Source organism: Gobio gobio (genome assembly GCF_949357685.1).
Source record: "Gobio gobio genome assembly, chromosome: 4".
NCBI classification, from domain to species: domain Eukaryota; kingdom Metazoa; phylum Chordata; class Actinopteri; order Cypriniformes; family Gobionidae; genus Gobio; species Gobio gobio.
The window spans coordinates 51,904,099-51,931,963 of NC_137100.1; the positions used below are offsets into that span (position 1 = coordinate 51,904,099).

The 27,865-nt window shown below is 37.5% G+C and overlaps 2 protein-coding genes across 8 annotated transcripts in view; one reads left to right on the forward strand and one right to left on the reverse strand.

Moving 5' to 3' along the window:
• Positions 1 to 19,413, reverse strand: ankrd13a (ankyrin repeat domain 13A). Of its 4 annotated transcripts, none has more exons than XM_079813908.1 (16): positions 18,647 to 19,413; positions 17,792 to 17,927; positions 17,329 to 17,453; positions 15,700 to 15,745; positions 15,473 to 15,616; positions 14,525 to 14,714; positions 13,854 to 13,920; positions 13,575 to 13,656; positions 12,799 to 12,860; positions 11,033 to 11,163; positions 7,087 to 7,244; positions 6,538 to 6,678; positions 4,581 to 4,756; positions 4,434 to 4,495; positions 2,179 to 2,378; positions 414 to 2,096 (listed from the first exon to the last, which is right to left on the reverse strand). In XM_079813908.1, exons 1-15 carry the CDS (start codon positions 18,752 to 18,754, stop codon positions 2,183 to 2,185), a joined length of 1,824 nt encoding a protein of 607 aa, XP_079670034.1. In that variant the 5' UTR covers positions 18,755 to 19,413; the 3' UTR covers positions 414 to 2,096; positions 2,179 to 2,182. The 4 variants fall into 4 exon arrangements, with proteins under 4 accessions (XP_079670033.1, XP_079670031.1, XP_079670034.1 ...); XM_079813906.1 differs by having other exon boundaries at positions 6,526 to 6,678; XM_079813907.1 differs by having other exon boundaries at positions 1 to 2,378.
• A 304-nt stretch (positions 19,414 to 19,717) lies between these two features.
• Positions 19,718 to 27,865, forward strand: part of git2a (G protein-coupled receptor kinase interacting ArfGAP 2a) — a 33,299-nt gene continuing 25,151 nt past the window's right edge. For 3 of the 4 annotated variants that reach the window (XM_079816199.1, XM_079816198.1, XM_079816197.1), the window contains exons 1-4: positions 19,737 to 20,148; positions 23,699 to 23,832; positions 26,730 to 26,842; positions 27,043 to 27,148. In XM_079816199.1, coding sequence (XP_079672325.1) covers positions 20,067 to 20,148; positions 23,699 to 23,832; positions 26,730 to 26,842; positions 27,043 to 27,148 — 435 coding nt within the window. In that variant the 5' untranslated portion in view covers positions 19,737 to 20,066. Of the gene's footprint in view, positions 20,149 to 23,698; positions 23,833 to 26,729; positions 26,843 to 27,042; positions 27,149 to 27,865 lie in introns of all 4 variants that reach the window. The other variant, XM_079816196.1, reaches the window with a different exon arrangement.

Genomic DNA, 27,865 nt, shown 5'->3' on the forward strand with positions numbered 1-27,865 from the left:
GACCATTAACACATTTTCCTTTAAAAATACTCGCGATGAATAGGCCTACATTTTTCACAAAAAAAAAAGATATTATAAAAGGCATTCAAAACATGTTTAAAAAAGAAAGGATAAAAGGACAGATTGGTACACATCAGAACAGTGCCATCTGTTGGTTTGTTTAATACAATTCATGAGGCACAGGAAATGGATAGATTTTTCTCAAATAAAAGTTAAATAAATGGATAGATTTGAAACGATCGTATTAAAAACAGAGCAGCATGAATTTTAAGATAAACGTAAAGCCATTTCATGGATAAATCAAAACCATACGTTCGACATTTCAGATATGTCACTAATATCCAAAGTAAAAATACATTTTTATAACTTGGTTTTCATGATGAAATTGATCTGATCAACTTAACTGCTTTTATGCCTTTATTATTTGATTTGCCATGTCCATGCAGCTGTCATATAGTTAATGAAGCGCCATAAAGTCAATAAAGTGCTTTTATTAAAGTAAAAACATCTTTTTTTGTTTGTGTGTCAAACATATATCACAGTTTACAAATGCCTTCAGGATTTCTTCAACATGCTGAAACAAGATACTTTAAACTCGCATTTTGTAGCAATGACAATTAACCGAGAATCAAACCAACACTAACCCTGATCCAGTAAAGACCATTAAACATTTTGGCAATTAGTTAGTTAAGACTTATATCCAAATACCAAAAGTTAAATTAGGTTTTAAATAAAGAAACAAAACTATATTCTGTGTCCATGAATAATGTGTGGATAATCGTAGCCAGAACATTTGATTTATTCTAGTCTGTTATTTCAATGCAGGATACGAATAAAAAGAGGAAACTAAAATCATTATTATATTATATTATAAATGCAAGATTGTGGCCTCAGATCCTTGTTCGCTACAGGAAGAATAAAGCAATAGAAAAAAGTATGAAGTGACAGACATGGTAAAAATCAGTTCAAGCGCACACGGGTTCATACAAAAAGTAGTGAGAGATACTGCAAGCTGCAAGTCAAAAGTCAATACTCAGCCTCGCAAGGCTTTAAAAACACATACAGGAAGAAGTCAACAAAAGAACATTTAAGACATCAGGGAAAGAAAAAAACATTAACAAAATAAATAGCAATGTCTGCTACAAGAGGAAGGAACAGCATGATATTCCCTAAAGATTCCCAGACAGAGCAGGGCAGGTTCTTCCACATTTATCATTTATCAGAACCTCTGTCAGCAAACAATGCTGTCCAACCGCACACATTCCCACAGGCAACTATTTTAAAGTCACCTTCCGAAACAAAAACAGCTGGTTTTCTCTTCACACATTCGCCTAGTCCTTTAGTGTAGCATGAGGTTTGGTTGGTGCCAGGAAAAGTGACCCAGTACTGCCACATTCATGCTTTCATACAACATACGTATGGCGATCCGAGTGGTTTTAATGTATCATTTTACAAATTAGGCAGACTAAAAGCTTGAGGCGTATTGGCTTACATCAGACAGCCCCTTTGAGGAATATTCCGGTCTGTATGAGTGCCTCTCACTCCAGCGAGGCACAGTGGTGTGGATTTATTGCCTTTATAGTAGAGATGCTTCAGTCAGAAGTTGTGTAATGACAAAAGCACACGGGTTAAGGATGGTTCTGTCCTACTGCTTTGTGTAAAACATTCATTTCTTTCACTTTTCTTGGCGGTGTATAAAATGGTTTTAAAGGAACCGATAACTGGTGATCAGTTTAACCCTGAGATATAGTATTAATAAAACCTAAAGCTAATGTTAAATGCAAAAAGCCTTCCTTTCTATCAAAACAAACTAAATCTGTATCTAGTCATTACTGTCAAGATGTACAAACTCGCACAGGTTCATGTTTGGACTGTTAAGGACATCACAACCTTTCTACCACATAACCTTAAAAAAGCAGCACTGGATTTCTTATAAAATACAAGCGTGATAACCTCTTTACAGGAGGGAAAGAAAGAGGGAAAAAACGAATGCTTATTTCTTGGATAAGGAAGCAGAACTTTTCAGATGTCGGCTCCAAACTGAATATGTAACTAAGTGTAGTCGTATGTCAGTGGCAACAGAGAGCTGCATGAATCTGAAGAAAGGTATAAATAAAAAGGTTTTAATGGTTATGGCAATAACAGGAACTCCCTTTTTCTTTCCTTCCCTCGTCTTACTGTGTCACTTTTCCGTTAAGGAGAGTTGTAAAATCCTCTCTAATTCCTCTTCTTCTTCTTTCCTTCTCTTTTCTTCCTCCTCCTGTGCCCGGGCCGAAAGCTCCATAGCCAATCGCAGTTCAGTGTCGGGGCTGGAGGTGGAGCCAGAGCTTGAGGGTGTGGTGTCACTGAGGTCTACTAAAACTCCCTCAGACTCAGACCTGTGGTTATGTAACAGAACATGAGACAAATTAAGAAAATGTACACAGGAATGGACAGAAAGCACTACCCATACTTTTCCTAGACAGACTCAAATTTCCAAACCTCTCTTTAGATTATACAGCATAATTTTCAGCTTTATATTTGGCATTGTTGGGGAGTAACTAGATTACGTAATTAAATTACAAAATAAATGTAACTGCAATCAGTTAGTTACTGAGAAAATGTTTTATTACAGTTATGAAAATGTTAATGATCACAAAGTTGGTTACATCTGAATATGCGCGTGATGCGCGTGGTGGGAGCGGCGGCACTGTGTTTGACAAATCACTAAAGAACCACTAAACAGCTGCCATGAAAACACAATGTTTGATTTTTTCCCCATTAAATTCTTAATTTTCTATTATAGAAAACTAAATAGGGGCAATAGTTTGGAAATGGAAATATCAACCCTCTACGCACACCTTAGCAATAGAATCACCATTGGCTCGTACATTTTTTTGTTTAGTCGCCAGACTGATTTTACTTTATTATATTATATTATATTATATTATATTATATTATATTATATTATATTATATTATATTATATAAATTCCACCAAATGTATCAATATCTTTGTAAAATGGCACAGCTTTTTAAATATCTGAACGTACACTCTTAACATCAGTCAATCAAGCATTAGACTGTTATGATATTATTATAATCAAGCACTATTTAATGATAGAACTTTAGTAATTAGAACTAAAACTGTTGGTAACCATGTATGAATGCATTGTCATTTAACTGAACTTTGGACTGGTGGTGGTGCTTGTTGGTGTTTCTGTATAAAAAAAGATAAATGGTAATTAAATTATATTATTAAAAGATAATAATACTACTAATTCTACTACTAATAACAATGTACAATGCACTAAGGATTGATGAGCTGCTGGGTTCATGAATATTAATCACGTTGACAGCATTCGATCAAACTGATTTGCTGAAACCAAAACAGGGACAGGAAAAGATGAGCGGCAGCCAATGAGATTCCCGTTTGAGCATTAGTTCAGTCCACTACCGGAAAAAAGGCATATCTTCTGCTTGTTCTTAAAAGCTGAATAATTCCAAATGAACTCAAAGAATATTGTTAACATGTAGCGCGTCGATTTTGCGTGGTATGTAAGACTCTTGCACTCTCTCTCCCTCTCTCTCTCTCTCTCTCTCTCGCTGTGTGTGAGAAACGCGCTCAGCAAAGCGACGGAGTTCTTCACACTAGAGTTCACGGTACACTCAGATGAGCTGATTTGAAATCGTATAGATTTGACGAGAGCGAAACTCTCAAGCGCTCATTCGGAGTGTTCAGCGAGTAAAAATATATTTACGCTAAACTTATTCTTAGCATCTAACACACACTGACGAGTAAAATCTGAGAATTTATTAGCCAGCGGCTAATGATAGATATTATTTAATAGCCCAGAGTGACGATTTACTCGCATATTTGAGTGTTTTACTCGCATTGTAGAGGGTTGTAAATATTTTTCCATACTTTTCAGGACCTGGAAATAACTCAAATCAAATTCCATACTTTTTAAAACTGCATAGGAACCCTGACCTAGACTACTGCTCAAAAGTTTGGGGGGCCGGTGAGATTTTTATTAATGTTTTCCAAATTAATCTCTTAAGCTCAGTAAGGCTGCATTTATTTGATTAAATATAAAGTAAAACAGCTATATTGTGAAATATTGTTACTATATAACTGTTTTCTACTTTAATATATTTGTAAAAGTAATTTATTTCTGTGATGGCAAAGCTGAATCATAACTCCAGTCTTCGGTGTCACATGATCCTTCAGAAATCATTCTAATATGCTCAATTTGGTGCAAGAAACCATTCTTATTATTATTGATGTTGAAAACAGTTGTGCTGCTTAATATTTTTGTGGCAACTGTGACACATAATTCAGGATTTTTTGATGAATGGAAAAAAAAGAACAGCATTTCTTTGAAACCGAAAACAATTTGTATGTGTAACTATTTGCCACAGAATAAAAGACTGGACAAATAATGTAAAAATTACCCATCACTCAAGCGGTTCATCATGGATTGTGTTGCCTGTCCATCGGAATCACTCAAAGTGTCCTACAAAAAAGACCCACCAGACAGCATATTAGAGACAGACAACATCAAGAATTGCACAAAATACAGTCACAGGAAGCTTTCTGACCTGTGAATTAAGTGCACTGGACTCAAGCAGGCTCTGGTGAATGGCATACTGGAGCAGCTCTTCATCATGATGCACTGGGTTGTAATGGCGTGTGTTGGAGTGGCGGTTACCTCCTCGGTGGTGATAGTGTGCAGGTGCCATGAATACAGACGGACACACCTCGAATTGAGCAGGTCCTGCAGGAGCAAGTAAACAACACGCTACAACATTTCCCTGCTGGATCAATCCAAATAACGCATTCTCAATATGAACTTTGAGATGGATTGTGAATGGTACATTTAAAGGGATAATTCAACCCAAAATGAAAATTCGGTCATCATTTACTCAACTAGGGCTGTAATCAACCAAAGAAAATCTTGGTCGACTGAAGTCCTGAAATTTTCGACTAAAAATCGACTAAAAATGACGTTAGGAAAAAAAACGTTAAATTAATTAGCTGCGCACTGTGCGCAGTACTTGGTAGCCTTGTTGTCTGCATAAATGAATTATAAATAAACATAAAAAACTAGTAGGCTATTTGCAGTATATTAAATAGTTTTTGAGCTGATTATTTTGCACTGAAATGAGTCTGACACGCGAGTCTGTCGGCTATGACAGCGTTGCATCACGTGCACCTGCGCAATATCATAGCCTATGATTTCCCAAAATATAGTACTATTGTCAACTAGATATCATCACAAGAACTTTTGAGGAATATGCAACATAATTTAGACAATTGTTTTTGTCATATGTATTATAATAACTGACAGACAGTAAAATTGCAGCCGCTCTGTGCAGCTCGAACAGGAGCTGAGCTCAGCTTCACGGCTGAGACACGAATAGACTATTAACTTAAAGCTTTTACTCTTAAACACAAAAGGCACGTCCACTTTAATAAAAAATGAATATTTATTAAACAAGCCAGATCAAGAGCAGAAAAAACGCTCTCACAATTAAATAAATAATATAAGTTACAGAAAACTAGCCTTCTTCAATCTGTCTCTCTTCTCCAGTGGGTTGGGCTAATCCAAAAGTGAAAACAATGGGGGTGTTTTGAAGACAGTCTGTTACCTGTGAAACAGGGGTGCTCTGAAAACACCCCCATTAGCAATTAGTGCTTTCCACCTGATGAAATGAACGCGGCGCGGCAAAACTGATGAAATGAACGCGGCAAAACTGATGAAATGAACGCGGCAAAACTGATGAAATGAACGCGGCAAAACGGACAGTACAGATCCACTTTTGCGGCACGACTGAAGCGTGGTGTTGTGACGCTTCCCCTCATGTGTATGTTGATGGGCGTTCCTCAAGTTTACCGCTATGGGCGTGCGTTTGAGCCAGCGGGGAATGAAAAACAAAGGACGGGCGAGAGACTTCTCTTCGCCAGTTGGTTGGGCTAATCCAAAAGAAGTGAAAACAATGGGGGTGTTCTGAAGGCAGACTGATACCTGTGAAACAGGGATGCTCTGAAAACACCCCCATTAGCAATTAGTGCTTTCCACCTGATTAAATGAACGCGGCGCAGCAAAACTGATTAAATGAACGCGGCAAAAACTAATTAAATGAACGCTGCAAAAAAATCGACCAATCAAAATTTTGGTCGAGCCAGAACGTATCGACCAATAATCGACTAATCGACTGGGAGATTACAGCCCTATACTCAACCTCAAGTTGTTCCAAACCTGTATGATTTTCTTTGTTCTGATGAACACAAAAGATATTTTGAAGAATGTCAGTAACCAAACAGTTGATGGGGCCCCACTATTTTTCCATACTATGGAAGTCAATGAGGTCCATCAACTGTTTGGTTACTGAAAATTCTTCAAAATATCTTTTGTGTTGAGCAGAAAAAAAAAATTCATACAGATTTGGAACAACTTGAGAGTGAGTAAATGATGACGGAATTTTTATTTTTGGGTTAATTATCCCTTTAAAAGTTATTTAAACAGACTAGGAATACATTCACCTATTTCCAAACCTGAAGCCTGGTTGTCACACTTCTCTTCTGTGGGCGTGGGTGTAGAAGCTGATTGGTTGGTGTCCAGGGGCTCATCTGTACTGCACTTGTTGACGCTTCCAAATGTGATGCGGGCATTTAACACATGGAACAATGGGATTTCTGTCGGAACACAACAGAAATCAAACCCATGATCTAGTTATATTAAAGCCATTCACACAAGAAATATACAGAATTTATTTCCGTTTTCTCGGTCTGACTACCAAAATGTAAGCAGAAATGTTTGACAAAGTTTTCTTTAAAGACAACGCCTAAGTCCAGGCTTGAGACATTAAAGCAGTCTTGAAAAACAGGAAAGTTAGATTAGTTAATACTAAACTATTTTCCATTCATAATTTGGAAACGTTTAGCTGAATTTCATAAGTGCACTTGCAGTTTTGTTGCAGGTTAGATAAGTTAAAATTTAAGCTAATGTATAACTTTACAAATGCAAATTTTATGCTGGACAGGGTTTAATTTTAGAACTGAAGGGTAGGGCTGTTTGATCCTCTTTTTCATTCTTTCACTCACCGATCTTCACAGGAAAGCCAGGGGGAAACCTGAGGTTGATGAAGTCCCTGAGCCGGGCAAAGTGAGTGCTGGTGCGAGCCATCAGGTCAATGATGGGAGTGACTTGCTCCACCAGAGACAGAGGATGCTCCTCGCTCATCCACAGGGTGCCTTTAAACCTGAGAAGGGGTCACAAAAACCTCAACCATTTCTTCAATCCATATACACACACTCTCCATAGGCGTAATGGTAACAAAAAGGTCTCTTGTTACATTAACCAACATGAACTAACAAATGTATTGCTCATTGTTACAGTATTTATTAATCTGTTAATATGAGTTCATAAAAATCCATCTGTTAATTGTTTGTTCAATTTACTTCACACTCACATTGCATTAACTAATGTTAAAAAATGCATCTTTTGATTTCCATAATGTATTAGAAAAAAGTTTAAAATAACATGAACTAAGACCAATAAATGCTTTATAGAAGTATTGTTCATTCTTAGTTAATGTTAACTAAAGCAGCTAATGTACCCTTATTGTAAAGTGTTACCAGCGTAATGGTTTTTATATTGTACAAACCATATATTCTGTCTCCCTAGACTAACCCGACCAGGTCCTGAAATTAACACCCGACCACGCGCCAAATGCGGGTGAATTTTGCAATTGGCGGGTAACACTGTCAATCTACCTGCCACATTGGCAGGTAGCCAATGAGAATTGAGTGATTCATTGGGCAGTACGTTCATGTGATCGGAAAGAAGATGAGGCCCTTTTCTGACTACGTTTGGATGTGCGAGTATTAAACTGTTAGTGAGATGGGACGAGATAATGCAACACTGACGTAGGCTACAGTATAATGACAGTTGCACAGATGTGTGTGCGTCGTGTGCGTGTGCATGTTGGGAGTTGGGAAGTGGTGAGAAAATGTCCGGTACGCGGTAACTTTACCAGTAATAATAATATTAATTTAGTTCTGTTTAACCGTTCCTTAACGTGACTAAATCAGGCTTCAACACAGCTGCGGGTCTATATCTGGATTAACAGCAGTCAGTATGACTGTCTGTGACACTGGACATCAATGAATAAAAAGATTTTTTTTAAATGTATATTGTAAGAGTTATTAATACTTATATTGATTTTGTTAATAACTTGACAGCACTTAAATGTGTATTCTTACAAGTTAAAGAACAATGTTTGTGGGACAAGTGGATTTTTGAAGGGGCAAGTGAATTAAAATTTTACTAGACAGATTAAAACATCAATAACAAAAAACTAGGGAATCAACAAAATGCAAGAATGATTCTGCATTAATTTAGCACAAGTGGGGATCGATAGTGGATAATAATATATAGCCTAATGTATAATAAACTGACGGTAGCAATCAGGGCCGTGCAGAGAGTTCGTCAGGGGCAGGGGCTCAAATGTAAAAAGGGGGCAATATGTAAATATAAATATATATATATATATATATGTAAATATAAATATATATATATATATATATATATATATATATATATATATATATATATATATATATATATATATATATATATATATATATATATATATATATATATATATATATATATATATATATATATATATATATATATATATATATATATATATATATATATATATATATATATATATATATATATATATATATATATATATATATATATATATATATATATATATATATATATATATACCCTGTTCGTCCCTGTTCGGGCGAACCAGCCTCTTACTGCATTTCGTTGCCTTGTACCTGTACTTGTGTAATGACAATACAGTTGAATCTAATCTAATACACATTATATTTATATATATATATATATGTATGTATGCATGCATTTATGTATGTATGTATATATATGTATATATATCCTTATGCTCATCAAGCCTGCATTTATTTAATCAAAAATACAGAAAAAACAGTAGCCTAATATTGTGAAATATTATTACATTGTATTCTTTTTAACTTTTTATTAATCAAAGAATCTTGAAAAGAGTATCACAGTTTCCATCATTGACATTAAATCCTCATATTAGAATGATTTCTGAATGATCATGTGACACTGAAGAGTGGAGCAATGATGCTGAAAATCCAGCTGTGATCACAGGAATAAATTATATTTTAAATTATTTTAAAATGAAAACCATTATTTTAATATATTTCGCAATATTGCTGTTTTTTTATCAAATAAATGCAGGCTTGATGAACATAAGAGACTTCTTTCATAATGCTGCATAATATTAAAAAATGGTAATATAATAAAGTCCTTTCATGTAACCATTTTGCCAGCTTACACTTCACATAATAGGCCTGTAGGAGCCGCTGGCACTTGGGTTTTGTTAACTTTGATAGTTTCATGAAATAGTAAACGGTGTATCAATATACATAAATACAAGTGAATTTAACACTACTTACCATTAATGCGACTTTTGCTGCTGTGGTTTTGTGCAGGGATTTGTTTGTTGTCAGTTAAAATCCATTTTGTCAGTGATGCAATTTATAAAATTAGACAAACCGCAGGAAATTGTTCCACAAACGTTAGTTCGTCTGTCCATGTAATTTTCAACCGATTTATGAATAAGAACAGAAAATTACCGTTTCACATCACCCAATGGAATTTGAACTTGCTTTGCCAGATCACGATTGGTTGGTGTATATACATGACAAACGGGCATTGGTGAATTGTGTAATACTTTAAAATATATATAGCTAATATATAGATTTTTAATTAAATCAACACATTAGCTCTGATTATGGATGAAAAAAAAAATATTGGTTTACTTTTTTCCCGCGAGGCCACACACTCTCTGAAAGGACCATTTTTGGCTCGAGAGCCGTTTCCGAACAGTGGAAAATCAGCTGTCAATCAAAACGCATGCGACCCATAGCAACGCGTTATGGCAACGCCTCAACAGAAATTGTCCGACTTTTGAGCCTTTCGTTACTATTGTATGCATTGTCATGTTATAATAATCACATTTATTTAGTTTTATTGACCACGATATTATCATTGATATTTGTCTGAGAGGGGCACTTTTGATTCATTTTGAAAAAGGGCAGGGGCTCGAGCACCCAAAGCCCCCCCCTCTGCACGTGCCTGGTAGCAATGTTGCGCTGTTGATGCTCGCGCAGCCTCTCGAGGAGAAATCAATGTTACTGAATGATTCAACGCTTTGAATGAATCGTTTGTATCAAAGATTCAATGACCTGTTCATAAACGACTGCCTCATTCTTGAATGAATCAGCCGTTTGAACGAATCGACTCAATGACTCAAATTAAAACGGTCACCTGCTGCCACCTACTGGTGGTTTACTTTCATGTTTAAACATTCTTTCCAACTTTTCTCATAATATTTTTTAATGCAGTTGTAATTTTTCAGTGTAAATTATTTAATTTGATTGGTAACAGCCCTACAGTGTCTTATTATTCAAATTTAATTTATAGATCAAATTTAAGAATATAAACTGAAAGCTGAAGCATAGCCTATATTTAATTAGATTATGGAAAAAAATAACCTTTATAAAAGGTAAAAATATAAAAGATATGCAGATTTAAATATGTCAAAGCTGATTGAACACTGTTGAGAATATTTCTTCAGTATAAATTATATTCTAAATTATATTTACAACACACACAAAAAAAGCCTGACAAGCACGTGAACAGGGTTAATGTCGAGGAGAAAAAAGAAAGTGGCTGGTGGTCAAAAAAGTTAATTTCAGGCCCTGAACCCTACCCCCTAAACTACCCATCACAGAAAACGTTCTGCATTTGTTTGAAATTCAAAAAACGGTTTAGCATGTTCTTTAAGCCATTTGGTTTACGAGTTTAAGTGTCCTCATAAGCCATGTTTACGTTGCAATACTCATGTCATTATATACAAACCATATATACACAAGAAAACACACACACTCAAAAGACTAAGGTCAGTAAGAAAATAATTACTTCTGTGTTCTAATGGTGAGCTCAATGGGTCGACCAATATCTCTACCCTCCAGGTCAAAGTTGGGATTAAAGTACTCATCTGGAGTAATAGCTGTGGGGTTTGTGGCAGTAGCAAACTCCATAGTCATGTCCTGTAATCAAACACAGAAACAATCAATACAGAATCCTAATCAGAATCAGATCCTAAAATCAGAATCCTAAAATACAGTGGTCTCAAAAAGCACTGGGACGCCTAAAGTCACTATGAAATTAAAACTGACAATTCTTATTTCTTCATGAAATATCGCAGTATTTATTGTAAATTATTTCAAATGCACATCGTGTGTCCCCCATTATCTTTAATCAAAATAACTGCTTCTCTCTTACAGCAATACCTCTACTTGCTTAATGGGATCTGATTAGACCGCTAGCATCTCCCTCAAAAAAATGACCAAAGAGTTTCGATATTTTTCCTATTTTTAGACTTGATTCTTCTGTAGTTGCATCATGCACTAAGGCCCCGTCCACACGGAGACGCGTTTAGCTGTATACCATAAAATTTTGTACCGTATCAGCGTTTCGTCCACACGAATCCGGCGTTTTGGGAGCATGAAACCGATATTTTTTACTGGGTCCCAGAGTGGATAAATCTGAAAACGACACCCCTGCGTTTTCGTGTGTACAGCCAATCCGTATATTTTGTGAAACGGTGATGTCATCACACCACGTCCTGCGCGGGAAAGACTAGAAGGGAATCAACTATGGGCACTGGGCATGCGCGCATCAATACTGCGTCGTTTAGTTACTGTATTTGCATTATTGTAAGGGTAGGTTTAGGGTTGGGGTAGGTGTAGCCATTAATAAAACACATCTGGTAAGTAGCACATTTATTTATTGTTATTTTATTGTGAGATTTTGCCTCACCTCTGACTGTTGCCGTACCCCTTCTGGCCACAACTCTTCTTCTCCGTTTTTAGTGCATTTCTGTGGCAGAATTACAGCGTCACATACTGGCCTGGCATGTATACTACATCGTTTTGAGCCGTTTTCATGCTCACGTGTGTACGCAGGTATTTCTTGAAACGAGGAAGAAGAAAAAAAGATCGGATAGGGAAAGCTCTGGCTTCGTGTGGACGGGGGCCTAAGACCGACAGAAAATGAAAAGTTGTGATTTTCTAGGCCGATATATCTAGGAACTATACTCTCATTCCTGCGTAATAATCATGGAACTTTGCTGCTATACCATGGGTGCAGCGGTGCATTGATATTACACAGTGCCTGAAAACAGGCTAACTTCCGTCAACATAACCATCGTGACAACCTTCTTGCATAGAGAGCATGCTGGGGACTATTTTCAGGTGCTGCGTAATATCATTGTGCCTGCTGCACCCATGGTACAGCAGCAAAGTTCTTTGATTATTATGCAGGAATGAAAGTATCGGCCTAGAAAAAAAAACAACATTTTCTTAGTACACAATGTAACTACAGAAGAGTCAAGTTTTAAATAGGAAAAATATCGAAACTCTTTGGTCATTTTTTAGAGCGAGATGCTAACGGTCTAATCAGATTCAATGATCTATGCTAAGCTATGCTAAAAGTGCTACCGCCAGAGACCCAGAGATCGGCTGAATGGATTCGAAAACGGTAAAACTCAACTGTTTAACTCTAGGGGAGTTGGAAATTAGCCTATTTTCAAAAATAGTGGAGTGTTCCTTTAAGTGTGGCTGAAATGTCCAAACAGTTAAGAGGAAAATAAATTCCGTGTCTGTTTCGTGTGCTCGTCTTACCCCTTGAGCACCGATCTGTTGTTCTACAGTGCCGAGTAAAGATTCCAGAACATTCCTTTCACCTGTGGAGATCAAAAGCATCAGTAATTTATATTAATCAGTAAAAATAACAGAGAACCGCAGGGAACAGCCTATTGACTCTTTACCACCGACAGGGTGCTGGAGCCCAATCTGGAACAATTCCATGTGCTTTCATTGGCAGAAAAGCAATTATGGGCTTCAAACTGATAATGATCAAAGGCCAGGGGACAACGTAACATCTGCACTAAATAAAGTTTTCAAAACAACTTAATCTGGCAACGCTGATTCAAAACAAAACTAGATCATACTAGATTGTTCCTCAAATCTGTTTACAATGGAAACACAGATGCGGTGATTGTCGCACGTTCAAATGACAGACATTCTGTTAATATGTTTGTCACTCCGCAGAGCCGCTCCTCTTATTTTTCTCTGTCCATCTATTCAATATGTGTGAATTGATTGTTATAACTTTAACCCATTCCATCAAAAGCAGCTTGTGATGATATAAAGACCATGAATCAAAATTCTTTGGATGTTACTCTGTTTAAAACAAAGACTGTGGTGTGCCAAATTGTTTGTGTGCTGGTTATGTACTTTAATAACATCAATAAAGTCACTGTTCATCCCTTAAGTAAGTGTAAAAAAAATAGGTTGGTTTTGAGAGAGATTTCCAGCTTCCCGGTCGAGCATCAGCACCATTTTGGTGGAAAAGGGGAATGATATATATAGTGTAAATCTTAAAGTGGGTTAATTACTTTTTATCCTCGCCTTCTCCTCGTCTGTGAGGTGCTCCGTCCTGGTGCGAATCACAACGTTCACATTGTTCACTGAAAAAACCTGCCAAAAGCAGCATCATCACCCACAGGACAAAGACTGCCTTATTCTGAAGCTCACTGCTCTAAAAAAAGAGTCTGATGTTTCTGAAGATTAGCTTTTCACTTTGGAGTATCTGTAACTCTAAAAGGGTTTCAATGTTCTCTTTCCAATTATTCTTAATGGTATATTAGTTCATAAACAGCTGGTTGATGGCTCACCTTGGCTTCAAATCCATTTACTACTTCTGTTCTGTCTGACCTCCAACCCCAAATACCGGATTTAGACCTGAGCACAGAATAAATGTTTTAATAACATCTCTGATTTAAACTTCAGCAGAAAAGTTGTGTTAAGAGTTCCTTTTTGAGAATGAATTTAAATGGTCCGTTTTAAATTCAGCAATTTAATTCAATTACTGAATTCTTTTATAGCAAGGATGCATGAAATTGATCAAAAGTGACTGTAAAGACATTAACAATGTCACAATAAAATTATATTTCAAATAAAAGCCGTTCTTCTGAACATACTACTCATTAAAGAATCTTGAACAACATGTGCCAGGGATCCACAAAATTATTAAGCAGCACAATTGTTTTCAACATTGATAATAAGAAATGTTTCTTGATCAGTATGTTAGAATGATTTCTGAAGGATCATGTGACACTGCAGACTGGAGTAATACTTATATTAAAATAGAAAACAGGAATTAACAATTTAATAATATTTCACAATATTAGTGTTTTGACTGGATTTCAAATAAATGCTTCCTTGGTGAGCATAAGAAACTTATTTTCTTTTTCTTACTGACCCTAATCTTCTGAACGGTAGTATATTTATTAGAAGTAAATCTATATACATATATATGTACTATATAAAATATACATGGCCATACCTCTCAAACGCAATGTCCTTTGTGTCCAGATATGTGTTGACAATGGAGCTTGTCAGCCTCTTGGCAACTTCCTGTTCAGCGGGCTGCATGGAGTCCAGAGTGACATCTTCAATCTCACGGGAAAGATCAAAACGCTCTGTGTCCACCACCTCGTCCTCGTGATTCACTTCCATCAGCTCAGTGCAGTTGTCTGTGAGAACACGCATGTAAAGTCCACATGACACTGATCAATCACAAATAAACATCAGGCATATCATTCATCCTCATGCAAAGTGCACTAGTAAACATACAAATGAAGAATTCACAGCACATTTGCTAGAACCCCTAGCCTGATATCGTCACACTCAATTCTAGTCAGAATATGAGTCTGATACTGCTCCATTGGGCTGTGATTATGGGGCTGGTTTCAACCGAACCAGGAAAGAAAATGCCTCTGCACTCAATTGGATAGACCTACAACCAATCAGAGCAACGGAGCGACGCATAGTTGTCAACAGAACTCAACTGCACGTACACTGGAAGAAGTAGAAGAAGAAGATTAGCGTAAACAATCTTTTCTGGTGTTGTAAAAAATTATTAAAGTATACACGGATTACTTTCCAACACGATCAACATTTTTGAGAGAAATAGTAAAGGTGAATGCATATATTAACAAGTTCTCCGTTTAGGATTAGAACTAATTCATCCCAAGCACTGTTTGGTGACATGAATGATTACGTTACAGTTCATCATCTGTCCATCATCATATAAAGTCCGCCCTGACAAATTGATTGGTCCGAACAGCTCTGGTTCGAGCATAGTTGCTCCACAACAGATCAAGTCCAGACTGAACCTCCCGACCTCAAATGTTGTGGACGGGGCTAAGTTCGGCTGGCATCCAGGTTATAGAACCCCACCAACAAATACAGACAGCCTAGACTAGACAGGCAGACAGACAGAATAACTAACTCTCTTCTCTGAAGATATAGCTTCTTCTTCCTCTGATCCAGGTCATGTTTTCAAAGCCCAGCAGGGTGGTGTCCACTCTCAGACAGGCCCCACTCTTCCAGATTCTGCACACGTCGCTGGGACACACGCGGGAAACGAGAGGAACTGGAGTGAGAAAAGAAGCACAGGATAAGGATCATACTACATCCTAAAAAAAGGATTCATGTGAGGGGAAAAAAAGCACTTACTCCAGCTAGTAAACTCCCACTTCATTTCCATGTAGAAATCTGGAGACTGGGATGAAAAGAGGTTCATTACACTTCAGGCCTTTTCACATGACTCGTGTGAGGGGTTCAACCAGTAGCAGGTCCTGACTGTAAATTTAGGTAGGGCAGATTCTGGGCTAGATTTTGTAAGCTTTATACTCTAATCGCTGAACACATGCAGAACACTTTTGGCAGAGGCGCGACACACATAGACACACAGAATGCAGAATTGCCTTCATGTAGTGCTTATTGCCTCCGAATGTTGTTTTAGAATGTCATAAAGTTGTGGAGGAATTCCAGGCGAGGAAAAGAAAGTCATGTGTATTCTCAGAACAAACATAAAACAAACACAACAGAACAATATAAAGGCTATTCACATGTTTAAATTAAAGGATTTATACTTTCATTAATTTGATACGCTAGTCCACACATGAAGAACAGACATGCCAACTAGTTACTGACCTGATTCACATATCTAAAGCAGATTGATATTGTCTCTGTCTGGAGTGAGGTTTGCATAAGGTAACGTGAAAATAAGCGGGGCAGTAACTGCCCCAATAGCCCTCAATTAGAGCGTGCTACAGTTCCATTTTCACCACAAATTTACATTGGAAAATTGTGGGGTGCTGGACATCTGGGCAGGGCTCAGGCTCTCTCTGCCCAGCTTAGTATCATAATACACGCTTGCCAAATCTATACGTACAATTTTTGTATATCCTGCTCACGTTACGATGTAAAATAGTCTTGAATAATCAAAAAATATTTGTGGCAGAAAGCTGAACACATTTACAATGTAATATTGAGTCAGTTTATATATAGAGGTCTATGTTTTGGATATATATTGGTGGGGCACTGCCATTACAGATGAGCCGCAGCTGGCTTCAACACAAGTGCAATGTGCCATTTTGACTGCCATATAAAAATGTTGCAGATAGCACTACAGAAGGGCAATTTTATGAGGTTGTTTGGTAGCAAGAAAGAATAAACACAGTGAACAGTGAATAGTGAAAGCAAAAGCAAAGTTAAAATATTTGAACTTAGCACAGAAAATGCATGTGCCAAACGAAAGAATAAAACGTCTATGAATATCACACTATGCCTTTGATGTTTACACACAGAATGGGTTTTGTAATGACCATGTAGCTAAATCAATTTACACACAATCATTCAAAAACATGGGGTCAGTAAGATTTTCTAGGAAATTGTAAGGATGCATTACACTGATAAAACTTGACAGTTCACATTGTTAACAAATGCTGTTCTTTTGAACTTTCAATTCCTCAAAAGAATCTTGAAAAACTCCATCACAGTTTCCACAAAAAATATAAAGCTGTTTTCAACATTGATCATAAATAAGAAATGTTTCTTGAGCACCAAATAAGCATATTAGAAGGATCGAGTGACACTAAAGAATAGACTAATTAAATTGTAATAATATTTCACAATATTACTGTTTCTACTGTATTTTTTTTATCAAATAATTACAGCCTGGATGAGCATAAGAAACATTAACAAATCTCACCGCCCCATACTTTTGAACAGTAATGTATATTACACAATATAACCTCAAAATTCACCAAAATAATCAACAGGATCAAAAGACAGACGCACCTCTCGGATCTTGCACAGTAGATCTGGAACGCCACCCAGCGCAGTGGAGGCTTTGATATAATCTCGCCGCTGGAGCACCAGCTGCACCATCTCAGGATCTCCCGTGCTAACTGCTTCCTGCAGCACTGTGCAGACAACAAGATATATTAGATATTAATCCTTATCTAAAGAAATGGAAATGGAAACATACTAGTCTACCACTAATATATAGTGCACTATAAATCACATATGATAAAAAAGACTTAAATCTTTGAGAGGAGGTTATTATTAGAGTATATTTATAATGCTCACTGCAACGGGAAAGCTGAAACAGAGGTACTAAACACTTTCACTGACTGGAAAAACCACTGATGACACAAGCCGAGGAAGTGGTGGCGGTAATAGTTCTAATGGCATTCTTGGGAGAGCCAATGCAGTTTACTTTGAAGACTGCTATGGCGATAGTGCACAGCTTCATTCTCACCTGTCCAATGTTTGTCATTTTCTTTGGAAACATCCGCGCCATGTCTGAGCAGCACTCTCACCGACTCCAAGTGTCCAAGAGAGACAGCCAGGTGCAGAGGGGTCCGGCCCCTGGGATCCACCTCTTCAATGTAACTCTGAAAGGAATGTAAACACAGACAGTTTTTATGGAGGAAACTGAAAGGGGGCAAAACTCATAAGCATTGCTGCATGGCTTGTGGGTGGGGAGATGAAAATGTGGAATGGAACTGTAATTAACTAGAATATTAGATCCTCTTCCTGTGAAACGGTCATGATGTCTGATTTATTTGTCGAAATTGTCACCTACAGAAGGGGTGACTTTCAATTTTTTAGATGCCACATATAATATGATCATCCTCATGTGAGAGACCCCCCATCGTAAAATTTAAAAGGCAGCTCTACATTTAAATGTATAAAGAACCCATTTATACTGTGAAAATGTTATGTTATAATATGTGTAAAATATCATTAAATACATTTATTTATTTCACAATGTTTTACTCTAAACTTTTCCACAGAACCCAGTTTAAAAAGCCCTGATTTATAGCATGGTGCAATAAAATGAATCTCTTCTGCTGTTAGGATGAGCTCACCAGCTCTCCAGTGCAATGCAATACAGCAGGGCTGTGGCTAACAAGTGGATGGCAAGCTGATGAAGCATTTGCAATAACATCCAATAATGCACCAAGTCCAATTTCATTAGATTATTAAATACATGACAAGCAAGTCATTACATCCACAGGAGGCAGAAATATCTCAGCAGTCAAATCAATGATTCTACCATTAGCTTCATATAGTCGACATACATCAGCATTTACGGATACCTCACACATACCGTCTGTAGCTCTCTTTCCAGCTTCCTGTAATCATTCTCCCACACCAGGACATGCAGTGGATACCGGAGGATGAAATCCTCGACGCTGGCAGCGGTAGCGGATAACATTCTGGCTCGATCTAACTCCCCGTGTCTCACCCTCCAAAATCAAGAGCCAGCCTTCGAGCTAGCTACTGTCATGAACCATCAAATCTCTTCATGCGTTTAATTCATTTCAGATAAATATACAGAGACTATGGCTATTAAACAGATGCCTTAGTAAAGGAGACGCCGAAAACGCAACCAACTTTTTTTCAAAATAAACTTTTGAAAAACAAGGAAGTGGCAGGTTGAAACTATTTGTATAGGGGTGTACCCAGTCATTTGACAAACTGTTCCTCCAAACCTTTTTGCATTTAGTTATGTTTATAAATAATGGTCTCAACATAAAATGGTCGATAAGAGCCTAATTAGCCATATCTACTCTATCAAAAAATCGTAAAGGATAAATTATTATTATTTTTGTATAATTAAAATTGACAAGCCCAACGCCAGACTAAACCATTCCATGCGAAGGAGGGGTGGTCATGCTATAAAAATATGGCTATAAAATCGTGATTTTTGCGCAATCCTAATTAGATTTTTGAATATTACGCATAAAACAAAAATGTTACCAAATGACACATCAGTAAACAATCGTAATTATTCATCTTACTGTTACGGTCTGAAATTCGTTCGCTTGAGAGAGCGCGACGCCGCCTCGGTGTTTTAAAAGATCTTTAGCTCATAAGGAGCGGCGAGCGACTGGAATCCCTCCTGCGCATGCGCGGTGACGAATGCAGTATGTTATGAAGATCGCGTCCTACATACCATTTCATTTCCGACAGTGTTTGGCTCATTTGAGTTTATATATATATTCCAAACATAAAGAGGATTTGCTTCCCCACCCCCCAGACTTACTTATTCAATATAATCGTCTCACGGTCTGTGAATATGGAACAAATGGATAATAGATATAAATGGATCTCACGCGCTGCAGTGACGCGTCTGTCCACTGTGTGTCAGGCAGCGCTAGAAAGCTGATTTATCGTCACTATAAACTCAAATGTGTGGTCTGGGAGGGCAGATGGCACTCTACTGCGATCTGATGGGTTGCTGGGCAAGGATATCCGTAGTGTAGTTTAATGCATCATGTCAGAGGCTCCACTGTCTGACTCGTCTGTCCTAATTTCAAGCTAGACAGTACGACCTATAACGTTACGTTATTTCCTATGGGTATTTCACATGTAGCATTCGCACACATTTATCTCCTCCGTATGCGCGTCCTCTTCGGGTATGAGATCCTCTTTCAGTGATACAATACTTTTAAACGGATCCCGTCATTATGTCAAAGCGGTACATGCTTTAAATTTATCCGTGGACGATTCTGGGTCGATAATACATGGTAATACCCGCGTTACCGGAGGCAAGGATGTCGAAACGGCTGCGAAATAGCGAAGTTTGTGCGGACTGCAGCAGTTCGGGTGAGTATATTCCGCCGTATATTCGGCTCAACTTGCACTGGACAACCAGGTGATATTACTCAATTAAGTGACCGAATGATAACATTTAACTATACAAATACATGATTCAGATTTGTATGCAACCTTCTAGTCGCGTTAAAACCAGATTTAGGTTGGGGTTTGAATAGATATAGTAAATGTATGCGTTTTTGCAGCATGATGTATTGCCACTGGCTTTGTCTCAAAACCAAGTGAGGTGACTAACTAGACAACATTTTAGGCATCTTTAGCGCCTGTCCAAAAATTCTTCTCTCTGGCAGCTCAGTGTGTTTTGAGACAGAGCCACTGCATGCCGTGTTGACTCAATTTCACGGGGTTTTCTTCAGGTTCCAATGATGCTGTGAAGGTTTGTGAACAGTCATTGTATTCATATTTTATGTGGAGAAATGGGTACTTATACTTTATTGACCCTCAAGGGGAATTCCAGGTGTAAACATCTACAACATCTAAGTTTGCTTGATGTGGCCTTATTTATTACTAACAACAAGTGACGCTAACCAACACATGCAGTGCCCTGACTTTGGAGAGAAGAGATAAATAAAATGTCACATAGCATTGTTGTCGTCATTACATTATATAATAATTTACTGTCTTGATAAATACATTGACCGTGAATAACTAGAATTCACCTCCAAAGACTATAAATGACATTAACAACATTTATTTGATTTGATAAATGTGTAGAGAACAGTTCTTCATTTATGAATTGTACTGTATAGGATAGACCCATTTTAGTGTTTGAACTATGAAACACGGTTAACTTTGTCCTGTGATTTGTTTGGTTATGTTCTGTGGTTGAGTTTTCTCCTCATTCCACATATTGATTCCTCTTGATTAGTTACGCCTCAGTCACCAGCTGGCCTGGGCTGCCCCAACATGTCAGGATCATTGGGCAGTTGTTGTTAGGATGAATATTTTTAGTCATTCAGCACTGGGTTTTATTTTAGCCGCTGCAGCACTTGATGGGGAAGAGATCAGCGCTTGGCTTAGAGAGAAAGAAAAAGAGAGGGAGGGAGAATGAGGGTGAGAGGGGAATGATGCTTGTGCCAGGTGCTTGATTCTGGCCCTTGGCCTCTTTGCAGCTGTTGTTTGATACTTCCTGTGCATGAAGGGAAGTGACTTTTGCGTCTAGGCTGCTCTCTGCTTATCAGTGAATCGGTTTTTAATTTAGATAGCTCATGTTTCTTTTAGACTGGTGCAATTGTGGTATCATATATCCCTTCACACTGGCTGTAAAACCCCAAATGGTCACTAACTTCATAAGTGTCGGAGACTTTAATGACCTGCTCACTTGATGCAGTAAAAGGATCCATTTTAGTCCAGATTTAAAACTCTGATTTTCTACTTTGTTTAGGGGCCACACTAATCTTCTGCTGTCAAAATAGACCTAAGACAATAAGCGTATAAAAAAAAAAAAGTGTGTATATATATATATATATAATATAAATAAAAAATGTTTTTTAAATGATTGTAATATATTTTGTTTCAATAACATTCATTCTTTAATATTTTGTATTTTCAGGGTATTTCATTTTGTGGTACTAGACAACATTCTCTCTAAATGATGCACCATTTATTTCTATATGAAATAATACAAATAATACTGAAAATAGGGCTGTTTATTCCCTAGCTCCTTCCTTTATAAGAGTATTTTCAGACTTTTATTTTATTTAGTATTTTAATCTTCCGTATAAGAATGGAAAAAATTGATTGGGTAATATTTGCATTTAGTGAATAATTATTTAGAAGAAAAAAAAACATTTGCCTGTTATCAATCTGAAAATAAAATCCTCAACTCTCTCTTCTTGGGGAATTCTGACACTCTCAAGCGCTGACTCACATCGTTATTTCTGAAGGAAGTGAAATCACATGTTGGCCTGAATCTGTCCTTTGGAAAGGGGTGGGGGGTTGGATTTGGGTTTGGGGGGAGGGGGTACAATGCTGAAGAGTATGGGCTGCTCAGACACATTAGTCATAGGTCCAGTGTGGTTGGCCCCACTTTCACTGATTTGGCATCATGACTCAGTGAAGGAGTGAGACTATGTATGACATATTCTATTAAAAACTGCCTTGGTATGTAACGTCCATGAAGGACAAGTGCCAGTGACAAGTGTTGATTCTGTCTCCGTATAGGTCTTTGAGTTTGTCTAGTGTAGTAGGGGATCTCTGAGTGATCTAGGTCTCAGCTGGTGGGTCGTGACCCAAAAATGGTTTGCTGGTTGCGACTAACCATAGCTAATATATAACTTTTTTTGTGTTCAAGATTTACAATATACAACATGTACACGACTCGCCATAGACATAACCAAAGAGAAGTAGCTCCGGCTGTAATGTTCTTCCGCAAGACGCATGCAGTTCTGTTTATTAACCACTAGAGCGCCAAAAGTTACGCACTGCAGCTTTAGGTAAAAGTATAGTAAAATGTAAAATACGATGCTTTCCATATCTTCTATTGGCGACTTCTGGTGCACCCAATCAAACTCTCAACCCGATCACTTTATTTAGCATTCATGAAAACACTACGGTTGGATTTGCTTATACTAGTGAAAATTTACCAGCTAATACTGTTGCCGTTTTTAGCCATGTTTCCTGCATGCGTTGCACTGGTAAATCACTCCTCTGCTGTTGGTTATGCATTTCCAAATGCTATAAAAAATCCTGTTCAGCCTGTTATGTTATGTAAAAATTGCTGTATTTGTGCAGTTCATGGTAGTCTGATAAATGTTGTTAATACTGTATGATGAAGACATCTTTTTTTTTTTTTTTTTTACATTTTTGTATGATGAACAGATTTGTTAGTGTATGTTCGGTTGCCACTTTATGCTCAGTGTCTGAATCTGAAGTGAAACTAGTTTAGAATCACGCTGCAGTAGACAACCCTCTCGAAGGTAGTGAAACTAAGAAGCCGCACAGTGTTTCCCAGTTCACCTGCTCGTACCCTGGAAGTAAAGCTCAGCTGCTTAGCATTTGTTGTGGTTTTAATGCATGTGTATGTAAGAGGAAGTTGGCGTGTTTACTGCCATACATGAAAGGATGACAGTCAACCTTTGCTATTGTGGCCTTATAAGGAAGAACTGAGCACCACATTTTGTTGTCGTCATATATTACATCACATGCATATCAAAGCTACATATTAGACATCTGTGCTACTAGTAAAGGTTTATCAGGCTATTTTAGTGGAACAAATTAATACACATACAATGTATAATGTAAATGTTTAATTCAAATGAATACATTTTGAAGTCCAAGCTCTAAAATGTCCAAGCTTTCTTAATGCTCGTTTGTGATGATACGATTCATTTGTGCATATTAAGTTAGTTTGCTTCCGTGCATTCTTCTAAGAAGCATCTCCCTTCCATGCCTTTTAAAAGTATTGTATTTCTGTTTCCATTCTCATACACCAGCCCAAAAGCTCCATTAGCGTTATTATATATATTGATCAATGATCAACACTGCTGAGACACACTGTTGTTTTCTTTCTGCTAATCTGTTGATTTTCTTGGCTCCTTAGATCCTCGCTGGGCGTCTGTGAACAGAGGAGTTTTAATATGTGACGAGTGCTGTGGCGTTCACCGCAGTCTGGGACGGCACAACTCGCAAGTGCGGCATTTGTCACACACCTCCTGGCCGCCTACCCAGCTACAGGTGAGCCCTTGTCTTTAACTGATCAATCTCCTTCATCTTTAGCCTCAGGCACATTTGAAAGTAGTGGTTGAGTCTTGATATGGGTTTTATAAAGGGGACATAACACACACAGTTTCTGCCAGTTTCATGGTAATCTTGAGTACCTATAGAGTTGTATTGCATCCTTCATATTTCTGAAGAGTCTTTAGTTTTATCAGATTTATTAAAGACAGATACAGCTGCACCGCTTCATTCTGATAACAGTCGAGCTCCTGGAGGCGTGCTGTGGGCGGAGCTAAAGATTCACTATACGTTCGTGGTGTTTACATTATATGCACTTATGCGCCAATTGCCAACAGAACACAGAAAACCTGATGTTCCTACTCATGACAGGGATTTGTTTATGCCTGGGACTGCTCCATCTTTCAGTTTCAAACAATCTCCAAAATCCAGTGTCAAACTGGGTCTTGTTTAAAAAACATTTGTCACTAAAATGCCAAAAATTTGTTTTGAAAGGGAGGGGGAGGAGGGGGGGGGTGGATGGATGATGCTGAAGAGTATTGGCTGCTCAGACATTAGGTCTCATTCACAAATTTCGTGGATTCTTTCATATTTGTATGCACAGGAGAACTTCTCACGACAAATCTCTCATATTTGTATGCACAGGAGAACTTCTCACGACAAATCTCCGCCTGATTCACAAAACGTTCGTACACACATTTGTTCTTAACCTCGATCTGATGTTAGTGATTTTGCAGTATTCTAAATGAGCGGCCGCGTGCACGAGGTTAGTCATTTGCATAAAACACACCCAAACCATCTCCATATAAGGGCTTTCCTTACAGCCTTTCGTCACTCTCGTCAATCTTGCCGCTGTTCGCAGGCGCGCTCTCGCCCGGATCCTCGAGCAGTGCCAAGTGTGCCATTCTCACCAGTTCTCAAAAACACCTTTTATAAAGACACAGATTACAGAGCTCTCATTAGCCAGCTGTACATACGCGTACATCTGCGTTATTCAGAGAAACCTTGCAGCTGAGACTATAATGCAGCTTTTCTTACTCCTTAACTGTATATGATCGAATGTATTTAAAGGTTCCGTTTTCCCTGTGTTTTTGAAGCTTTGATTGTGTTTACAGTGTGCAATATAACATGTGTTCATGTTTTGCGTGTAAAAAAACACAGTATTTTTCCCACAATTTACTTATCTGTATACCGCTGTTTTCACTGTCCTAAAAACGGCCTGATGATTTCCTTGTTCTATGAAGTCCCTCCTTCAGAAATACGTAACCAGTTCTGATTTTGCCAGCGGTTCCCATGTTGTGATTCGACAGCAGCTTAGCGCACGTTGCCCGGGAAGGTCACGCCTCTTACCATAACGGGGAGATGCATGCGCTCAATGTTATTGTAAACATGTCTATATTACCGTATCAATTTGAGCCGGATTCAGACCCAGGATGAAAATAACACTGTCTCGGCGACATGGTGACAAACACACTCTACAAACGCAACACTTCCTCTTCTCCACGTGGGAGAGCAACAAGACCACGCCCCCTTTTTTGCGTATTCTTGTGGGCGGAGGTTAGTCAACAAACTGTTCAATTGACGTCATTAAAGCAGGAAGTACAGGGATGTAGTACAAACCGGCTGTTCGCTGTAGGCTTTGAAAGGGAACTTCTGTTAAATAAAATATCTCGCTTGGCATTGAACTTTGAGCTTTATAATTTTACAGGTATTATTTATGCTCTAACAGCAACATTACACATTACAACTTTAGAACATTACACACTAACTAAAGTTTGAAAAATGGGATCACGAAGAACAGGACCTTTAAAATGAAATTGTATTATTTATATTATATAATACATTTAATGCAAAATACTTCAATGTAATTATAGTCATGTTAGGATGAAATATAACTTCTTAACACGATTATAAAGCCATACAGAGTAGGTTATTCTTGCGTACGTGTGGTTTCAGTTTTTCATATATTTTTTGTAAATTTAGAAAAAAAACGATATTCCCAAATCTTTGGTGAATTGTGATTTCTTAAAATCGTTCATACGCAGATTTCACACACAAATCTGTGCGTACTCGTGCTTCGTGAATGAGACCCACTATGACCATGCATTAAAGTGTCAGTTCACCCAAAAATGAAAATTACCCCATGATTTACTCCGTGGATATCTTTTATGATGGATAGATGCACTTTTATGGACTTCAAAACAAAAAACAACCATTCACTGCCATTATAAAGTTTCGAAATCTCAATACAACATCTTGTATTCATCTGAAAGAAGAAAGTCATATACACCTAGGAGTAAATCATGTGATCATTTTCATTTTTGGGTGAACTATTTTTTTAACTAGACTTTGACCAGACAAAATACATGTAAAAAAAAAAAAAAAAAAAAATTCTGCCTGCTAATGCAATAATAGTAACAACTTTTCTTTTATTACTTTACTTTCTCTTGTAATCTACAATTACATTTTTTAAAGTCAATCTACATTCCATAGAAGGATATAATAATAGCTATTGTTTTAGTCTATGGTTCTGTAACTACTCCATCATATTTTAATTTGAATTAATGTGTTCTTCTTATACAGCCAGCAGCATCCTCTCTCTCTCAAGTTTCTGTTCTCTTGATGCACACGACCGATTGCTTTGATCCCATAATGTCTCTTTTCATTGAATGTGTCTACACTTGTACATTTTTCCAGTCTTATTTACAGATCAGTATTTTTTTAATCCTTCAATGGAGTCTTTTGAATCGTTTTAAGAAAATGGCTTATTGGTGTGCGACCTCACTGGAGGGCCTTCCAACAGAGAGAGTGACTCACAAAGCATATTTAAAAGAGCATGTTTTCATAATGGATTCTTGTCTTGTGATGTGTGCCCTGAATTTCTTTCTCATTCACAGATGGTTCAGACATTATACAACAATGGTGCTAATGCAATATGGGAGCACACTCTGCTGGACCCGTCATCCATCATGAGCGGGAAACGCAAAGCCAATCCTCAGGATAAAGTCCAGTGAGTATATTTTTACATCTTCTAACATAGCAGAATGATTGATGTTTGATATACTCCATCGTTCAAAAGTTTGGGGTCAGTAAGATGCATCTGTATTTTTGAAAGAAATTAATACTTTTATTCAACAATGATGCATTAAATTGATTACATTAAACAGTTGACTGGCTTTAATTGCTCCATTATTTCTCTCACCTAAAAAGCCCCAACAAGGCAGAATTCATAAAAGCAAAGTATCAAATGCTGGCTTACGTTCATCGTTTACCCTGTCGAGATGACGACAGTACAGCAGCCGCTGATCTAAGCAAGGTAAGGAAAGAGTTGACTGTTGTATGGTTGTTCTTCTTCAAATTCTTGTCTTTTTTTTCAGGTTTGACTTAAATTATTCTTGTTGAATTAAGAATTAAAACGGTTCCTCTAGCACATCTAAGACCCATCAGGTTTTTGTCTGCTATCTGGCTTGTTGAAATATCACTATTAGGGGTTGCACAGACTAGTCGTCTAGTCCAGGGGTTTTCAAACTGGGGTCCTCCAGAAGGTTCTAAGGGGTCCTCAGAAAATTTCAAAGAATAAAAAGATAAAGCAAAAATGGATAAAGTCTAACAAGTTTTTCTCACTATATCTTGCTCTCTGGGGTTGTCAGGCAGTATTCTGAATGCAGTACGGATGCTGCTTACGTACACTTATTGTGAGAGTTGCTTATACAAATAATTTTTAAGTGAAAATTTTCTTCTTCAGGTGTATAGATCCAACATTAAGTATAGCCAATTTAAGTTGGGAAACAATGTTATATTTGTAATGTTACACTTACTACCGGTATTTATCTTGTTTAAATGTTTTTTTTTATTCATAAAAATAGATGGATTTTAGGAAGGGGTCCCTCATAAAGGTTCATCATATTTGGGGGTCCTTGGCATCATAAAGTTTTGAAAACCCCTGGTCTAGTCGACATAGAGTGGTGCAGGTATGACGTCACTTTGTAGGCCAATTGGCAGTTAGCATCACACAGGTTCTCATGAGATAAAC